Here is a 20,208-nt window from a genome sequence, read left to right as displayed (position 1 = left end):
AAAATGCTCAAGGCGGCTAACAACATTCAGTTAAAACAAATAGCTGGTGTGCGAGGGCCCCGCAGGTCTTGACATCAAAAACTCTGGTACATGAGCAGGCCTGGGGATGAAGCTCTAAACATGCCTGCTGTTGCTGGTGGTAAAAGAGCCCAAGGATGGGAGCGAGAGCCCAACACAAAAGCCGCAAGATGGGACTATTCATCTCAAATGGCGGTAAGTGCTCAGGGCACATCTGGGTGGAGCACTGGAATGGGTGTGGATTTAAAGCATTCACAAAATTCTGCGCCACACATGTGGGGGTGCCAGTAGTGTGTTGATCCTCCATATGGCCATCCTCAGACCACTAAAAAGAATATTTTATGGGTGGCACCAATGGCAGGTGAGGCAGTCTATACCATTGGCTTTCCATTATTAAAACAGGCAAATATGACCTTTTAAAAGGGATTCTTCATGTTAAGTACCTAGATACATAGAAAGACTGGACTCCTGTACCTTTAACTGTAACATCAAAGAGGATGTTATTGCAGGTTGAGTTTGTCGCTCAAGGCTGTGAAAAGTCACAAGACCTGCAGGCATGGGAGAAAAATGCTGTAATCTTCCCACAGTTAAGCAATGCACACTAATGGTTGTGTCAGCAAAGTTTTTCCTCACAGTTAAAAGAAAATTCCCTTTATTCTCACAGCCCATTTCAAAATGCCAGACTACAGTCTGGGTAATACAAATATTTTCAATACAAGGACATGAGGAAGAATTTGGCACTGAGCTCTTACAAGCTTTGATCAGCAGAGATGCAGAAAATTGCTATCTAAATATCCAGTGAAAGCCAAAAACTGGGTGTTGTGTGTGTGTTTTTTAAATGGAGCTAAGCAGGAATTGCAATCCAAGACAGCACAAATTAACTTTTCCAAAAACCACTGGTAGTTTAGGATGCCTCAACTGAAGTGCACATAGCGTGGCTTGAGTTCCAAAGACTGGAGTAATCAAATCTTCCTGAAGAGCTGGGGACTTAAGCAAAGCATTCAGACCTGATTCACATGACACCAGGTCTGAATGCTTAACCCGTGATGGGCTGCGCTGTGTGCTCTGCATGTGTGGCCGCTGTGTTCAATATGCAACCCCTGATCAGGGTGATCTGGAGTTGTGCCATGTTGTGCAAACCCAGCTATCATGGGTTATTCAAGGGTTAAACAACCCTTGCATAACCCTCAATTAGTAGATTTATGTGAAGGTTGTTTAACTCTTGAATAACCCATGATGGCTGGGTTTGCATGATATGGTGCAACACCCTATCGCCCTGATTGGGGGTTGTGTATTCAAGATGGTGGCTGCGCACTCCACAGCTCATTGTGGTTTAAATTACCCACAATGACCCTGCCATGTCATGCAAACTAGCCCTGTAATAAACTTGAAGCACGCAAAGACTGCTGGGATTCTGGGCATGACGTCCAATGCGAGTAACTTACCTGCGAGTAAGTTCCAATGAACACAGTGGGATTGACTCCTTAGTAAATATGCATAGGACTGCTCTGTATATGCCTTTCCACACAATTTTGTCAAGTGTATTTTTATCCTTGGCACAATACTTATCCTAGTATCATAGCCCATCACTGTATAATGGCTGGAGGTGGCAGAGAAAAGGAAGATTTGCTGTATCTGTGAGACAGAAGAGTGGAATTCTGCTACAATTCATAAAGCTTTTATAAACAGAATGGAATGACACTGAGTTGCCAGCTTTACGTATACTAGGTTGGATCCATGATCTGTCTTCTGCAAGAGGAAGGGCTCTGCTCACAGACGGTCCCCTCCACCCCAGAACTCACCCCACTCAGCAGGGTCTCCTGACTGTGTAGGGTGAAGGGGCATCCCTGGGAAGGAGGGGACAGGGAAGCCCACTTCTGCCAGCACAGTTGATCCAGCTTAAATCTGGATCCAAGCCATTGTGTATAAAAGCACAATGGATTTTTTAAAAATGTAAACATGCTTGACAGCTACTGAAATTGCACAACAGGGTAGGAGGGACAGGCATGTTGTTTTTAGTTAGGATCATAGGAAGTTGCCTTATGCTGATTCAGACCATTGGTTCATCTAGCTCAGTGCTGTCTACAGACCCGGCATCAAGGGTAGGCATGGTTGGGTACCCGCCAAGGGCCTGCTGACAAGAGCCCCCTGGAGTTGCTCCTCCTCTTCGCCATTGCAACCTGCTTGTCCACCTGGTTCTTGCTCTGGCCCCGACAATGGTGGTGGTGAGAAGCTGGAGCAGTAGGTGCCACGGCCTGCTTGCGCCCTGGCTCTCTGCCTGTCAAGCAAGCAAGTGGAGGCAATGAGAAAGAGGACGACGAGCAGTAGCAGCTGATGATGACGGTGGTGAGAAGGTAGACTCTGCGGGAGGGGGGGCCATGGAAGCTTTCTTAAGGCCCCTCAAAGACCTGAAGCCAACATTGTTCTACACACTGACTGAGTGGCAGAGGCTCTCCCTGTGTTTCAGAGAGGAGTTTTTCCCAGCTGTACCTGGAGATGAACCTGGGACCTTCGGTGTGCAAAGCATCCACGTGCTCCACCACTGAGCTATCGTTCCTCTGGGTGTCAGTGACCCCTCTTTCCCCCAGTGCAGGAGTTTGTCTGAAGAAGTTTTCAGAGTTGGTTTTTTAAAAGGTGCTAGTGTTGTACGAGTATTCCAGCATTGCAGCTCCACCCCAGGAAAAGTGCTTAAAAAACACACATACATGCCGGCACAACTTGGCAGAGAGAGTCAAAAATATCACTTATTGATACCCATGACACATGTACTTCCATTTCACACAGCATTCACAGGCCACTTCTTACATTTGTGTACACCTAGGATAAGTGCAGTTAAGTACAGAGCTGCCCTGGGACTGGAGAGCAGATGGGAAGCACATTGTGGCTCCTGCCATCAGCCAGGGAACCAAGGGCCACTGGGAGGCTGTACCACCTGCTTCCCAGGAATAACGTAGAGCCGAGGGTGAGACCGGACTGGCCCAACCTTTGGCCAGAGAAAGAGCAGTTGCTGGGAGCTCACTTCTGCCTCCCTGCCAGAATGAACGCTCAGCTTCAACTGAGCGCTGCCCTGCTGGGACTGCAGAGGGAAGGGGAAAGAACACCCTGGCCCCATCCACCTGCCAAAAGAACAAGAGCCCCTTATTCAAGGAAGAACACCAGCAAGGGGAGAATAGCCTGGCCCCAAAGTGTATTTAAATGCCTGCTTATAGCTCACCACCTTGTTCTACCTTTGAAGAACTGATCTCCCTCCACTTCCTTTTCCCTCCACTCCCCTTCCCTTGCGTGTCTCGTCGTATATGCTAAAATTATAGTATGTGAAAGACGCATGTTGTGTTTTTTTAAAATAATGCATTGTAGAAAATGCATTAGATTGTTGAGATAGCACCCCACAGCAATGCTCTCGGAGTCTGTGTGTCACAATAACATATAAACAAACTTGTAATACTAAAGAATAAACTAATTAAAACACAAAACTCCATAAACCCAACACCAATAAAGCATCACTTCTGGTGAGGAAGACTATACCCGAGCATGTAGATTATAAAACCAAACATTCTCTTAAATAGAATTGCCTTGACACGCTTTTAAAAAGTCAAGAAATGAAGCGTATCAAACAGGTACAGCCATCACAGAGCCACGGTTGACTGCAGTTGCCTGTCGAGGGCACACTCCGTGGCAATCCTGGAATTGCCTCCATGTAAGCACTCTCATAGATGTTTGCTACAGGCAGCGCCAGGTTTTGGAGCTGGTGACAATGTCTCACTGCCATTGTCACCAGCTCCTTTTGCTTCTCTTTCCCATCATTGCCTCCACTTGCTTGCTTGACAGGCAGAGAGCCAGGGCGCAAGCAGGCTGTGGCACCTACTGCTCCTGCCTCTCACCACCACCACTGTCTGGGCCAGAGCAAGAAACAGGTGGACAAGCAGGTTGCAATGGCGAAGAGGAGGAGCAACTCCAGGGAGCTCTTGTCAGTGGGCCCCTGCTGGGGTGTGGCCCCCTAGCAGGTGCCCCATGATGCTGGCCCTGGATACAGGGAAGAAACCTGATTTCCAAAAGATAACATTCTGGTTTGGGTATTGCCTGGAAAAGGCAGCCTAACCAAAATGGAAGCACTTGAGGGAAGATGTCTTGATTCTCTGCAGCACATGAATGACAACTGGGAATTTAGGGGGGTACGATATACTGATAGCCCTGCAGGGTTATATTGGTATTCCTGGCACCGTTATTGACAATGAAGGCGGCCAGTAATGATGTGCTATTAAAGCAAGTGAAGTGCCCCCTGGTGGCTCTAAAATGAATGGCTTTCCACTAACTCACTTCTTCCAAGGCCCATGTGGGAACAGCACACTTGTGATGCTGATTCATTAGGATGCCAAGATCAGCTTTTAGCTTCCCAGAGATGCAGTCATTAGACCCTGGAATCTGGCTCAACTTCAGGAGAATTCATTTTCCCCATAAAAAGAATTCTAGTTAAAAAATCAACTGGAGTTTTTCTCATGCCCCTTAAAAAAAAAATCTACCTCGAACTGCAGAGTCCAGTTTTCCCCTGTTTTATTTATTTTATCACTCCATCTGCATTCCAATCTTGTTCTTCTCCCAAAGGAGAGAGGGTGGGGGGCATTATTTCATTCCATTCCCACAAGAACCCTATGAGGTAAGTTAGGCTGAGAGTGGGTGACTGTCCAAAAGCCACCCAGGTCACTTCTTAGGCAAGGGGGCATAAGGCAAATACTGTAGTTATTACAGAAGTTTCAAAACTACACTTTAAAAAGAATTCCCAGGGCGGTTTACATAAAAAGGGAACACAGTATCCAACACTGCTGTTTTACTCTCACTGGTTCCGTGGTGCACGTGGAACCCACCACTTGCACAACAGGAAGTAGAGTTTCTAACAGTAATTCTGGAAATGAGTGAAAACACTCATTTTGGGGGAACGGGGGAGGTCTGTGCTGCTCCCTCCCGCAAGCTCTGCTGCCCTGCCCTGTTCCAGAAACAAGTAGTTTGCCTGTTTCTGACCACTGCAGGATCCACTAGCTTCCACCACTAGAGCAATGGGGTCCCACTAGCATGGGGCCAGCATTGAATACTGCCCAAGGGGATGGGACCACGCTTAGTCATGCTTAGAGAAGGCAATGCAGTGTCTAACTTGTCCCATCGACTTCAATAGGCCTAGATCCAGCCTATAAATGGCATTACAATAAATACCATAGCCACTACCATGATAGCGTGAGCATGTGCGCGTGCAAGGGTGTGCATGCACGTGTAAGTGGGTTCACGTACACTCTAGTTCCTTTCTCTCATACGCTCACACAAATAGCAGACATATGTTGCCAATTAAGGCAATGGATGCTCAAAGTCACCAGGAAGAGCAACATCTTTAAGAAGACTTCAGTTGAGTCAAATGTGATGGACAGGCCTTCTCTTTTCCCACTGAAGAGGCCAAGACTAGTCACTCATTCAGCCGGACAATACAGATCCTGTTTGGTCTCACATCCCACCTGGCACCCCCACTACATATACAATGCTTCTGCTTCACATGATCACGAATGTGCCAATCTCAGAATTGGGTTTCCAATTTGCAGTACTGCCATATTATAGTTTCAGAGACTATTAGCCACCAAAGCCCTGTTCTGCATTCTAAATGAGAGATCATAGAGAAACATCTGAGCAAGAGATAAATTCCAGCCGTAAGTTGTTGCAGCCCCCTCTCCAGAGTGTGTGAACTGGTTAAGGAAAACCCAATTGAGAGACCCCTGCTCTTGGCAATCAGACTATGATGCAGCTCACATGACATTTCAGAGCAGGGAATTTTGTGATGCAAGTCATAACCCCTTTTTTACAGGGGATGTCTCATTTTGTAAGACAAAGTCAAAGTCACAGGGCAAAGTTGGCCACAGTAGTATTTCACAAACTCTCTCCCCTAAATGTTTATCCCTTTTCTGGTTGGTGTATACACCTTTTTAAAGGTTCCTTCAAAAGCTGCAATAACAAAGCTGAGAAGCTTCCATTTCACAACCCCCACAACTTACTGTACCGCATAGCAGTGTTTCATTCCCATTTTCTTGCCTGGCTATAATGGCACTCACTCACCTATTGAAGCCAACACTAGATCGCATTAACAAGGCAAGTGCCCTATTCCTGCTCCCATCGTGATGGAAGGAGATGCAGTCCAACACATTTGGGGAGAACCAGATTGGGGAAGGTTGCCCTGTTTCTTCTGGTCATTAGAATCTACTCCAAACCCTCTGGGTGTAGAGGGGGTTCAAAGGGTGCACATCTGTAGAAGAAAAGTAAGGGCCCTTGATAGCCCTGGAGATTCTGATGGCTGAATGGTGCTACTCAGACCATCTAGGGGATGGGCAACGAGACTGGCAAGGGACCAGCACTATTTCAGGTCATCCTGAGCACGTGGCTACAAAGTGACAAGGTGAGTACAGCAGGCACCAATACCAGAGGTGGGACTGGCAGTGCCCACTCACCTGAATGAGTCACCCCCTCGGAGTGTGAAGGCAGGCGGTGTAGGAAGAGGAGATACTGTCTAGGTTTGGATGATCACAGGGGGAAAAGAAGCCATCGTGGCCTCTCCCCCCATCCCCACCACATATGCACCTGTCACATAATTACCCGTGCTGCAGCGTAGGTTGGCATGTCATCCCAACCCAGCACCTGGCACGGCACGAGTGGCTTCATATCCACCCTACAACCCACGACTTACAATCTAGGACAGGCCATGATCTAGTCCTAGTTCTAGCTGTTGATCCTCGTTTAAACTAACAGCGTCAACACATCTTTCCCTAGCTGGATAGCATAGAAACCTTATATATTGCCAGAGTTGCACTGGAGCATCATGCTCATGAACAGTTAAGTCAGCGACTATCATTTGCACAGAGCCTCAAATAACATATTGTTGTAATTTGGGGGATTGGTCTGGTTGTCCTCATGGGGTCCCTTCCAACTCAGTGATTCTTGACTTTTAAGATTTCTGTGAATGGGCTTTCTATCAGTGTAAGTTGCCTGGTAGGACTTGGTCCTAGTTCTGCCAAAATGCCGAATATTCTCTCCCCTACCATTTCAGCTATGGAATGTGCTAATGCAGAGATCTGTGGAAATGCAAGCGGCTGCAGCTGGAGACAGAGCTGGGCTGGATTTCTAGAAGCAATCTTTAGGGTACAAAGCCCCCCCCCCCAAATAACCTAATGTGGGAGCAGAAATCTGTTGGAGCATTAATGCTGCCAATCCCCATCTATGCTCAATTGGTATATAGTATAAATAAACCATTATGATATGTAATCATTTACCCAAAACACCAAAAACCACCAGTGACTTAATTTCAAGGATACTGCAACCCTGGGTTAAAGCTTACATCCCTGGAGTTCACTTCTCAGAGAACTGGGATGCAACCATATATGCTCCATTGGAAGGAGTGGTCTCCAAACACCGCTTGGCTTCAAGAAGCAGATCACTCTCGAGTCCCAGCTCTCATGACCCCACCCTTCTCTGTAGCTAGCAGCCGCCAATTCCAGCTTGAGAATCCTGGGGTCCTCAAGGATTTGTGGGTTTTGAAATTCTCTTGTTCACTGGGAGGACTAGTTAAAATAATGGATACCTGCTGGGGTATCAATTTATTTGGGAGTGGCCAACTATTTTTATTAGTGTTTTATTTATTCTTGCTGCTTTATCCTTATTGCTACTGAAGTCAGATATTAAAAGCCACATGCAAGCAATTCAAAAACTGTTTCAAATAAAGTTATTGCAGAGCCTTAAAGTAAAAAATAGACTTTATTGAATAAAATATCCAGTAAAGTACATGATTCGGATACAGCACCATCACACACAACATAGTTCTTCCACTGGGTATGCGCTGTAGCAGCATTACAAAGTATTTGCTTGCGATATACAAATTTAGGCACAAATAAATACACACTAATTGATTTAAGATCCATATACACACACACACACACACACGAATGACTTTGCCTGTCTTTTAAGTTGCCACTTCTTTTAAAACCGTTTTGTGGATAATTATATGTTTGTTAAAATTAACATATCCCCAAATTTAACTTGCCCTAAAATTTGTTTGCTTGATTGTGCATCATATATACATATATAAAAGATGACAACATACACAGCAGAGCTTCTTTAAGAAGTGCTGACATTTCTATACTTTCCTCTAGTAAATCACAGGAAAAGGTCCAAAGCTGCAAATCCAGAGTAACTTAGTAGGATTTCAAACAAATCCCCAAACCTGGATCTGCACATGCAACGGGGGTTTTCCCCCATGATCATCTATGGGGAGACAAATAAATGCAAGTGTGTCAATCAGGTGAATATGTTTTGTGTTTATGCACAGAGCCGATTTGAACTCCTAGTAGGAGCCATTACTGGGGACCCTGGTCAGCAATTCTCCTCCCATAGAAGTCTTAGAGAAGACCCAAGTTGCATTTGGATTTTGCATGCATCTACTACACAAGTGTGGTCACTACTGTTCCATAAATTAAAATCAAGCATACATTTGGTTTAGGATTGAAATGCCCTTTTATCCATTTTCAAAGTCAGAAATGACCTAATGACACAGATGATCCTCATGAAGAGAGTCCATAGTTTTAAGACCAGTCTAGTGTCAAATCAGGGAAGGAATGGTATTTTGAAAGGAAGGAAAAAAGAGACTTCATAACTCACATATGTCCAAAGACCACCATATACTAGCTAACATTAACAAGACTACACAGATCAAATCATTTGCCACCAGGATTAATTAGCAGTAAACCTGAAATTGATAATATATACATGTGGGTTTTTCTCCCATTAAAAATTTATGGATGTTATAACAGTTAATTAGCTGGGAGTCAAGTAGAACCATTCTTCCCATTGAAAGATGTACTTCAACTAGTGTTAGATTGGAATAAAAAATGATTAGAGAACCACTACAAATGGGAGATCGAGACAACTACCGAGAATTGTAAACATTCGTTTGTGTTTCTAAATGCAAGGGTAGTGACTGTAATAGCTATTAGCAGTGCATAGCATTATGGGAGTGACAGGAAATTAACAATGGCACCTCCTTGTCACAGAAGGAGAAAGTACTTGCAGACCTTCCAACCAGAGGAAATTCTATGGAACCAAACACCTTCCAACTACTTCTGACCTTCAGGAGGCAAAGACCCTCCTTCAATAGATTATATTTAAAGCGTATGCAAAATTGGCTGTATGGCACTCATTAACTGAAATGCTGGATGAACTCCAGAGCTAAACAAAGGTAAAACACGGTTCTGTAATCACTGACCCCCTCCCCACCCCGCTCTTAAGTTCCCCTTGTTCCTGCAGCCATCACTTGTCTTTTCAGAAATATCCCACAATGAATGGGTGCTAGCCTTCACACAGTCACTGATCCCATGACAAGTCAAGATAGAGCAGTAGCAAGGAAGCAAGAAACTCTACAAGTGTAAGCATCGATTATGGGCAACTACTGCTTCCAATATGGGCGACAATAAGAAACACTTTTGAAAGGGAGGGTGTGTCTAAAAACCAGCTCATTAAAAGGAGTTACTAATGTGAAGTTACTAATCTAAGCACATTTCATGTTGTCTACTCTAACTCTCATTTAAAGATGTGCGAGAGTTCTATAAATATAATCTTAAAATGTTGTGCCAGCACCACAGGATCTAAATATCTATGTACTAATATAGCAGGGCTCTGCTCTGCTAAGGGTCCAGATGCTAGGTGATCCCACACTCACTGGGCTCAAGTAATTTCAACTAGTGTTTCAGCATTAAGAGACAGTATAATGAAATTGTCTACTTTTTTCTCATGTACCTGTAAACGTCCTGCTTCCCTCACCATCCAGGAAGAGAAGTATGTTTCCCATGTAAACCTGAGGCACTCTTCAGGAGAAAGGATTCCTTTGCAGTTTTATGAGTATGAGAAGGGAGACAGGAAGCTGACCTGCATTTCTCTGACAATGGTATCAATAGTGTTAAGAAGCAGTCGATAAAGCATCATGGTTACATATTTAAAGCCAGAATATATCATCTTAAAAAAAAAATTAAAGCAATTCACAGATCACTGTTACTTACACTTGAGCAGAGCTATCCATGTAAAAAAAAAAAAATTATACGAACACTAGAGTGGCATCTCTGAAAAACCACCCGGGGCTACTCACGAAATCCCTCACTCTCAACACCATGCTGTGGCTACAGGAAGTCCCAAAGTGGGCTTTACACCTGCATTGCTTGAGTGCTCTAAATATAATATAACATGCATCATACCTTCATTCGTTTAGTTGAGCAACTTAACAGCACAACCCTGTTCATGCAGAAGCAAGCCCCTATTGAATTCAATAGCGTTACTCCCGGGTAAATGTGTATAGGATTGTACCCTAAGCCAGTAGCTTGGAAGCCTTAGCTACTTGGATAAAAGCACAAGTCACCGTGATGCAATCTGCATGTGTTAGGACTTTAGAAAGTGGATACGGTAATATTAAATAATTGATTAATTAAGACCATAACCCAAATTAAAATATTCTTATGAGCAAAACTTAAATAACTTTGGCTTGTTTGCACTATGGAGTTTAACATAGGCCTTGTTAAAACATTACAGCTGTGATCCTATGCAAATGTACCTGGAAGGAAGTTCTGCTGAACTCCATGGGAGTTACTTCTGAGTAAACATGCTTAGGGTTGCACTGTAAATGTTATCTTAGGGGTTGGTAATGAACACATGCAAAGTCCTATATTTTAGACAAAATAAGGCAGGCCTTGGTCAAAGCAAGCTGGCGCGTTCCATTTTGCTTTTCATCCCAGCTGCCTATGAGAACGATGTGCTCCATCCAATGCTACGTAAGCCGATGCTACTTGTGCAACAGGACTTCTGCTTGCTCTCCTCCTCCTGCATGCCCCCCAAATCTGCTCTGGAGGATCCCCCAACCCTTCCGAGCAGATCTGGGGGCCTATTAGGGGTGGGGAGCCACAGGGGGGAGGAGGAATCCGTTCCACGAGCAGTAGTTCCCATTCTGCTTGCAGACTGACAGCATTGGATACAACCCATCACCTATATCAGCAGAAAAATGACAAAGTGATATAGCAGTGTACAGGAAAAGTACAAGGTTTTTTTAAACAGTAAGAAACTTCATGTGCATATTCAACCCATTCTTTCATTCATTCATTTTCCTTGACTGACTAGCTTTTCTGGGCCTCTTCCCACATGACATTTTACCCAATAGGTATAGCAAAAACCATGTACACATCACATGTGAAGACTGCACGCTTCAATTTTAATACATTTATACATATTGAAGAGCCATGAGCATTGCTAGCATGCCCCCAGTATGTGCACGAGCCAGAAGTGAGACAAAAATCTTCATGTGGCTGCGTGCCTTTGTGTTTTTTCCGTCAACACGTGCATTCACGTAAAATGCCCCTATTTACTCAGGTTAGCTTCCTATGGGATTATGACTGGGGTACAGCATCAGCCATTTCGATTGCTATGTATTTTCTCTGTCATTGCTGCCTATTGGTTCAAAATTTATCTTAAGTGAATGCCCATTTCTTTCCCATTGCAAAAAAATTCACAAGAGAGAGGAAGGTTTGTACCTTAGAGCTGACCACTCTCCTCTGCAACTATACAACTGTAAATAAAACGATCTCTCTGTCAAACTGTTTCCATATCCCATGCCCAAATCTCCCACATACCTTTCTCCCAATGTATTCAGTATCAACTCTGCCACAGGGTTAAGCAGAGAAAGTGCTGGACTTAGCAACACAAACCTCCTTCACTCCATCTTTTGCTTAAATTCCAACTGATATCCAATGATACGATATGCAACTGCTTGCATCATTCTATGTTGCCTAAGCCTGCTTGTGACTCTCGCAATATCCACACAGGGGCAGAGAAGGGGCACGTCAGAAAGCAAGGAAAGAGTGGGGGAGGACAACTAATGCATGGCACCTATTTTAAAAAAATTGCTAGCAGACTTCCATTTGCCTCTCCCCTATTCTGTGCTTGCTGCCATTCCCAAGATATATACCACTTTCACTAATAAATATTTAATGTGGAAGAATTTACGGCAGAACTCAGATATACCGTTAAAGCTTGATGCAAGCTGTCAACCAGAAGTGCTTCAGATTTCAAGACAGTGGTGGCTGTGCTTGTCCTCCAAGGGCTGGTAACCCCATACTCAAAGGGCGTCATAAGAATGGCTTTTGAGGAGTATTGGGATACTTAATTCTCCACAGATTCATTGCTCTGGATTCAAAAGGATGTTGTGTGTACTTAAATCAACCCCAAACTTGTACCCAAAGGAGCACAGATAACGATCTGTCTTTTCCCTTTGCGACCTTGCCCTTGTATCTACAAAATAAATATACTCGGGAAGCAAGAAGAAGCAACAAGTCACTGCAGATGCTCCCAGGGAAACGAAGATCCAGCCAGGCTGCCTAAAGATTCCATAGCAATGGAGAAGAGACAAGTTACAGTATCACTGTAAGGCACTGGTGGCATTGGAAACAGTTGGGACGATGAGTTCCAAGAGAGATTCGTAGGTCCCCACCACAAATCCAGTACAACCTATAAAACTGATGAGGACGTCTTTGGCGATGGTGAGCGGGTGCATGCCCTCAGAGTAGTAGGTAGCAATCTCCAGGAGGGGTGGGATGATCAGGGCCAGGGCACTGCTGCTAATCGAGCCCACCAGGGAGATGACAATGTCCAGTCGAGGAATCAAGACTGCTAGCACACCTGAGAGACCGGGAAAAGCAAAGAAAAAAAAAATAAAAATGTTGTTGCTGGCATCTAATGAAGAAGACTAATTTCGAGCCAAACAAACCACTGCAATAGTTTGCTACCAACTTAAAACAGTGTTTCTTCAGTTCAAAGCCCTGAACTTTTTAAAGTTCAAAGCAGAAGGGGAGGCTGTACTGGGATGGACCATAACTTAGTGGTAGAGTACATGCTTTCCATGCGCAAGGCCCTACATTTGACATCGCCTACTAAAGAATCCCAGGTAGCAAGTGTTGGAAAAGATCCCTGCCAGAGACCTTGGTGATCTGCTGCCAGTGAAAGTAGACAATAGCTTATTAGACACACAGCCCAATTCAGGACAGGGTAGCTTGATATCTTCAAGGGTTCTAGCCTCTACAAATACTTTCCTTCTTAGTTTTCCAAAAACCATTCTTCTAAAAGTTTAGAGACGCCCTCTAGCAAACAGAGGTGAGAACTTGTGCTGTATTTTTCCTCTAAAATCAATCTGGTGGGATAGCAGATGGGAAATTTGGGAGTTCAATCTCCACATCTATCGTGACTCTCAAGTTTAAAAATGCATTCCTTAGGTATGTATGTAATTCTGTTTACATCCTGCCCTTCATAAAAAAACTATCCCAAGATGGGTAACAACATTAAAACAATAAAAGACAATAAACAATATATGTATTCCCTTTAGTGGTTAGACAAGGAGACAGGCCTCAGAAGTGCTAAACAAATCAAAGGGCTTAATCCTGATTCATACAAGAAGAATGGAAGCAGCCGCTTGAACAATGGAACTATGCAAAGCCGTTCTACATGGTTCAGCCAAACCACTGCAGTTCTGTGGCTGACAAAATCATTCCGCTAATGGGATTGCAGTCAGGCAAACCACATGATGGGAAGGTGCTCCATATAAATAGTTCCCTATTTGGAATGGTGTATCTATGCAGTTCTGTTTTGAAAAGATTTCTAAGGCTATCACTACTTTTCTGTAAGAATAGGGTCAAGGCCAAATCCCAAATCAATGTCTTTTGGAGCACAGCAATAGCTACTGTTCTTCAGACTTGATCTTTTGGAAAGAGTGCAGCACCTCCACACTTCCAGGAAGCTTTGGGGCTAGGTTGGAAAGACCCCACACATCAGGCCCCTCCCCCTCTATTACCCACAGATGGGAGAGATGCCATTTCAGCAAACCCCAAGACTCCACGGACAGAGTTGGCTGCCCCCAAAGCATGGCCTGTGCTTGAGCAATCTAGTCACTCCCCGGCTGGGCAAAGGAAGGAGCAGGCTTCCAGAGACTCATGAGAGTCGCTCCCCGGCTGTCAAGGGGAAGACGTGCCTGGGAAGGATGCTGCTGGAGCCTAGCTGGACCCCTTCCCATTGCTCAACCACTAATGAAGAGAGTTTGGCTCTTTCCCCAGCCGCAACCAAGTCCCCTGGGTGCCCGCCCCAATCAGCAGCTCATACCAGTCCATCTCAGCTCTCTCAGCCACCCTCACGTGCCCAGGGGCACAAAAACCCTTTCAGGCCTAAGACCTGGGATGCCCAGCCATAAGCCCTCGGGGTCTCAGCCCTGCAGCCTCACCCCCTTCTGTCTGGGAAAACAGTTTTGCGAATCACTCTGAGGATCTTAAGCGCCGCCTTCTCAGGCTTCTGGACAACGAGGTATCAGGCACAAGCAGCACAGCTCGTTTGCACAACTTCCCCAAACAGGCAAAGCACTACAGTCCTCAGCACAAGGATCTGATCAGGTAATACTAGAAGGCTGCTGGGCTAAGAGGCCAAAGGCCGACAGCTGAGAGTCCCACCTTAAGGCTGAAGGGTTCAACTGCCTTTTACATGAGGGTGATCCCCTAGGGCTGGAATGGACTTACTCATCCAGGATTTTGATACAGATTCAGAGATGTGGTGCACTAATTCTAGTATGGATAGTTTACATATATTATGTTCCTTTCTTTAACAGGGCTGCACAACCTGCGGCCCCCCAAGGACTTTACTGCGGCCCCACTAAGGGTGCCCTGATCCCAGTGGCTGTAATCTCCACTCCTTCTCCCAGAGATCCTCATATAAATCAGTCTTTTCCTGCTGCTACTAGCAGCAAGGAAAGGGCGATCTGTATCAGGATCACTAGAGGAGGGGTTGGAGAGAAGGCTCTGTTCCCTCCCCCAGAGATCCTCATACAGCTTCTGACCCCTGAAGCAGCATCACATGCAACCCTCAGGGTCGAAGAGGTTGTGCACCCCTGCTTTACAACCTGGCAAAATAAGCATGGGGAGAAGTTTATTTAGGCCTGAAGACCAACAGTACTCATGCTGAGGACTAAAGAAAAAGGGAAACAGACGCTGCACTGAAGGTAATGAAGAACTAAGGAAGTAGAACTAGGCAATCAAGTGATAAGAAAACAGGTTTGTTGTACTGCTTTTATAAAGAGCAAAAACAAATAAAATAAAACCCGGAACATTTCTATACTACAGTGTTTGAGAAAATGATGGTATGAGTTGCTCCAGGACCAAAAATACAACTTGGCCATTGCAAAGCAGAGAGATGCTGAATCCCTGGCATTTGGCAGGAGAAGATAGCCTAAGAAATACAGCCCATTCCATGGGGTCCTTGGGCAATTCAGCCTCCAATAACCCTCCGATCTAGGGTCCATCTCGTCCTCACCTGCCCCTTTGCTGCTGTGCTACAGAATCTAAATACCCATCCAGAAAGAGACGGCCCTGCTTGCAGAGAGAGCCTAGAGAGTGCGCTATGCTGTGAATGCCTGATGCCAGCCACCAGCCCAATTATGCGGAATACGAGAAACAACAGGGGAGGAAGCAACAGGGAAATTCTCCAGCTTAAAAGAGGGGAAGATATCAGGTGGCAAAGTCATGGGTGGAAGCTGTTCCAAACAATGTGCTCAGTCTGAGCAGAGTGAAGATTTTTTTTCATCTGTCAGGAGATGGCAAGGAGCCTCACGTTATAAGCTGAAAAGATAAGCTTCTCCCTCGCCCTCAAAATGGGCAGAGTGGGAAGGATGTCTGTAGAAAAGCACTGAAGTAATTAGCTGAGAGGCACATACTTGGGAAGAACTAGCCTGAACAGTTTCCCTTCTCTTAATGGAATTAATCGAAGATTAAATGTGACATGCTTGCGTCAGAGCTGATAGGATGTCAAAGGGCGTTTTCTGGACTACAAGACAGTCCCATTAGAAAGTCACACTAAGGAATTTCATTTTTAATAGTGTCAGATTTCTAACGTAGGGAAAAACAAGAGGGCTGGTGTGCTTAGGTCAAAGCTGTCAAAGGACAGTATATCCTAAGAGTTTAATTGGAAGTCAGTCAAGAAACCAATGCTTTAACCAACCAACTTAACAGCTCTGGGAGACTTTCGGCAGAAGGGTGAGGTTATAAATGCTGCAAATAAATAAAGACGTACACCTTTGCAAACAGTTGTAACAGTAGTGGGAGGCACATTAATTAGCCATGCCAAAATTACTGAACAGGACACTGGAAAAATGAGACAATGTTTTTGGATTTTGCCCCTGGGTTCCAGTGGCAGGGCACCAAGAAACACAGTTTTGTAACTTGATTGCAAAACCTCAGAAGATGAACTGTGCATATGTAAATGAGCTGTACTAAAAGGGGAAACCAATTAGTTCTGTCAGACTTGCAGTTTATTAACAGGAGCGCTGGGAGGAGCACAGCAACGCATGGAAGAAGTTAACCACAAAGGCAGTGAGTTCTTTCGGAAAGGCTAGTCAAAACACTTCATCACCACCTTTCACAGGTCTGGATGTGTCTACCAAGGGACCGCCGAGTTCAATGCCCTTTCCTGTAAATCATTTTAGAATTCCCAGCCAAAGATGTTCTAAATCAAGCCATGTAACAGCTTTGAAGGCATGACCACTACCTATACCTTATCTTGGACCCAAAGCCTGAGGAGAGATCTTAGGACCACTTCCAAAAAACTCATGGTTTTGGTGTGCGTGTGTGCGCACATGCCTGTATGCATGCTTTAAAGCAGGCTGCTGCTTATGCAGTTTCTAAAGGCTTCATTTTTTCAGTGAGAAGAGCCATCTCCATAAGCCTGGGAGACTAGGACAGGACAAAACCAAACAAATGGAGAGACTTGGCTAAGCCACAATGCATTTTTTTATACAAAGAGCTCAGGTGCTTTTTAATCGCCACTATGGGGGTGGGATGGAAATTGAACTATTTGCACCACAAAGACCCAGGTTGTGCTTGGGAGAAAATATGGTTTTGTTTAGATTAGGGGTGGGCAACTTGTGGCCCTCCAGATTTTAGGGCTTTTTTCCTCTCCTATTTTATTTCATCAGCCTACAACTCCCACGATCCCCCACCGTTGGCTATGCTGGCTAGGGCTGATGGGAATTATAGGACAAAACATCTTGAGGGCCACACTTCACCCACCCCTAGTTTATGGAGAGCCCCCCGCCGCCCCCATGAAGGGATGAAGCAGCTACAGATTCACTGTGAAGTCTGGAAAGCTAATGAAGTTACTTTAATTGGTGGAGTTTGGGTCTAGATGAACAAACAAAATGATGTCAAGCCTTCTCTAACTAAACCTCAATGAGCTCAAGATCTCTCTGAGCAAGCTGCTGATGCCTTGAGTTTGGAAAATCAGGTTTTGCCACGTATTCATCTGATGGGGGTGGAAAGTTACGTCGCCCAACTCACAAGACCGATTGTTCGGGGGCAGGCAGGGGGGGCAGACAGAGGCATCATTAATTCAGTAGCAATGGCTTTAAATAGAGGTAAGGTCAGATCCCATTTTGTATTTATAAATTTATTTACAGCAGCCTACCTCAAACTGGGTCGCCCCAGACGCTTTTGACTACAACTCTCATCAGCCCCAGCCAGCAGGACCTGTGGTGAGGGATAATAGTTGTAGTCCAAAACACCTGAAGGAACCCCAGATTTATAGTATTTATAGGCTGTCCTATAACCAGGTTCTTAGGATAGCTTACAACGAAGTTAAAAGCAAGTTTTTAAAACTCTCATGTTTTCTTTTTAATCTTCACAAATATCCCGGCCTACAAATGCATCTGAAGTAATCAAGCTCTCCTGTGAAAGCCTGACCACCTCAGATACACACATATGAAACAGTATGACTTAGATCTATCAATGGCTATTATTCAGCCATGCCCGTTAAAGGGAAGCTCAGACCATTCTTCCCAACTAAGGGCGGTGGAGAAATTAGGAGACATTTGTTAAGGGTGGGGGGAAGAGTCAATTGACTTTTGGGAGGGGGAAGACTTAGTAAGCTTACAATTACAAGATGGCCCCAGGACTTCTTCCAATTAAAAAAAAACATGGTTAAAAGGTGGAAGACCTCCAAAGCAGCTCTGTAGCTGTTTTACCACCACCTTCATAGTGAAGGAACCATGGCTACTGGTGCCGGGCACTTTGAAAATGGGGCCAGAACGCCCCTGGGAATGACTGTATATGGTGATGTACAGTTGGTCCTGGGGCACTGTATGGGGGGAAAATGGCTGTCCATTTTCCCAAAGATGGGAGTAGCCATCTTTTTTCGTACAATGCCCATGGAACCATGAGATCCCCAGCATCTCCAGGTAGGGCTAGGAAAGAATCCTGCCTGAAGCCCTGGAGAGCCACTGCTGCCAGTCAGTGTTGACAATACTGGGCTAGATGGAGCTAGGCTCTGACTCGGCATAAGGCAGCTTCCTATGTTCCTATGGTATGCCATCACATACTATTATTTCCAGGGGCATCCCAACCCCATTTCCAAAGCACACAGCAATAGCCACACTTCCTTCACTATGAAGGTGGTGGTAATACAGCTACACTTTAATGTGGTTTTAATGTTCGATATATTTTAAATTGCTTTGTTGTGTGCCATTTGGTTTTAATTTTTGTGAACCGCCCAGAGAGCTTCGGCTATTGGGCGGTATAGAAATGAATGAATTAATAAATAAATAAAATACATCGAGGACACAGCTCAACTTAGGAACACTTGACAACCAACCCTTTTACTTGGGAAAAACCTTGAACATTGCTTCCCCCGCCCTCCATTTTTGCCTTACAACATTTCAAGCTAAAGCTTAGTTTGACTTAAGGAAACAGAAATCGAATAGGACTTGGCTTCCCCCTTTTCCTCTTTTATAGATAGATAGAGAGGGAGAGAGGGAGGGAGGGAGGGAGGGAGGGAGGGAGGCATAGTATCTTACACACACATTGTCTGGAAGTAAGCCCCACTGAACAGGGTAGACCTTACCTTCTGAGTAAACATGCATAGGACCAGGGTGTCTGAATGCCTATGAGTATAGGTTAAGATGAGGAATGTGTCAATGCCAGGAGGAAGTCATCCAAGGCATACTGACGTTCCCTTCTCCATCTCCACTTTCCTCTATCCTCCAAAGGCATGACCCCACCAGTGAGCACTCAGTTGGACCAGTGAATTATTGGTCTGTCAAAACGCAGCAGTGTGTGAGCAACGCTATGACTCAGCCATAGAATAGTAGGGTTGGAAGGGGCCTACAAGCCAGAGTTGTCACACCTCACAGCAAACAGGATTTTAACGCCCACTAAAAAATAAAGAGATAGGCAGCCAAACCAAATTACCCAGCTGCCGCTTCTCAGCCCTCAGGGAGCCATGGTTACGCTTGCCATCGATATTAATTCAAAGGGCTTTTAAGTAGACTTTGCTTTTATTTTGCTTAGCACTTCAAAACCCAGAATTACATCCTCTCTTTGGACACCCAAGCAGTGACAAAGACTTACGCTGGGGCTGGGAGATCATTGTGATTAATATTCATCCAACTCACTTAATTGCTCTTATCCTTGCTGAGAGCCCAGTAAGCTTATACTCTGAAGGCACAAAGCCTATCCGGGATATATGCTAGAGTGGAATCTGCATCCTTCTCCCACAGCACCTTTCTGACACATGACTAATCCTCCTATCTGAGAGGGGATCACTTGCTCTCAGGTGCTGTCAGCCGCCACTTTAACCCCTTGTTTGTTCCCAGGCACTTCATTCAAGATGGAGGCACAGTGGGAAGGAGGTTCTTGGGTCCAGGAATGAGGAGTTTACCTGTTCTGGACAGGGTCCCACTCCTCCTGAAAGAAAGGGTACTCAGTCTGGGTGTGCTCCCAGATTAATCACTAACACTGGAGGCATACGTAAGGCACCTACGATTATGTACTTTCGAAGCTTTTAAAAAACTTTCTTGTTTACCCTGCCTTTTCCCACCCATTAACGCGTCTTAATGTCATTATGCTTTTATGGAGGTGTATTGCTTTATCATTTGTTGTAAACTTCAGGATTCTAGAATAATTTGCTGTAAGCGTCGGGAGTTTTGAAAATGGGAAGCGGCATATAAACATTTTAAAATAAGAAAATTTGGCCCTGGGTGCCCAGCGTTGCATCCCTGTGAACCCTGGTTCCACTTTCACCTCCAGGAGCAACTAAGAACATGTTTAGCCTTGAGAA

At 44.9% G+C, this 20,208-nt stretch overlaps 1 protein-coding gene across 6 annotated transcripts in view; it reads right to left on the bottom strand.

The window, feature by feature from the left end:
- Positions 1 to 5,520: 5,520 nt before the first annotated feature.
- LOC146354543 (proton-coupled amino acid transporter 1-like) overlaps positions 5,521 to 20,208 on the bottom strand; it is a 52,145-nt gene continuing 37,457 nt past the window's right edge. Inside the window, exons 11-12 of one of the 6 annotated variants that reach the window (XR_014788430.1) lie at positions 12,097 to 12,750; positions 5,523 to 9,970 (exon numbers count right to left, since the gene is read on the bottom strand). Coding sequence is in view for 4 of the 6 variants with exons in the window: in XM_084839193.1 (XP_084695319.1) it covers positions 12,491 to 12,750 (260 nt within the window). In the remaining 2 variants the exon portion in view is untranslated. Of the gene's footprint in view, positions 12,751 to 20,208 lie in introns of all 6 variants that reach the window. The other 5 variants (XR_014788431.1, XM_084839195.1, XM_084839192.1 and 2 more) reach the window with 5 other exon arrangements.

This window comes from Heloderma suspectum, chromosome 2 (assembly GCF_057233095.1).
Source record: "Heloderma suspectum isolate Gila_16-S chromosome 2, 16-S_ref, whole genome shotgun sequence".
NCBI classification, from domain to species: domain Eukaryota; kingdom Metazoa; phylum Chordata; class Lepidosauria; order Squamata; family Helodermatidae; genus Heloderma; species Heloderma suspectum.
This window is presented reverse-complemented; position numbering and strand designations above follow the sequence as displayed.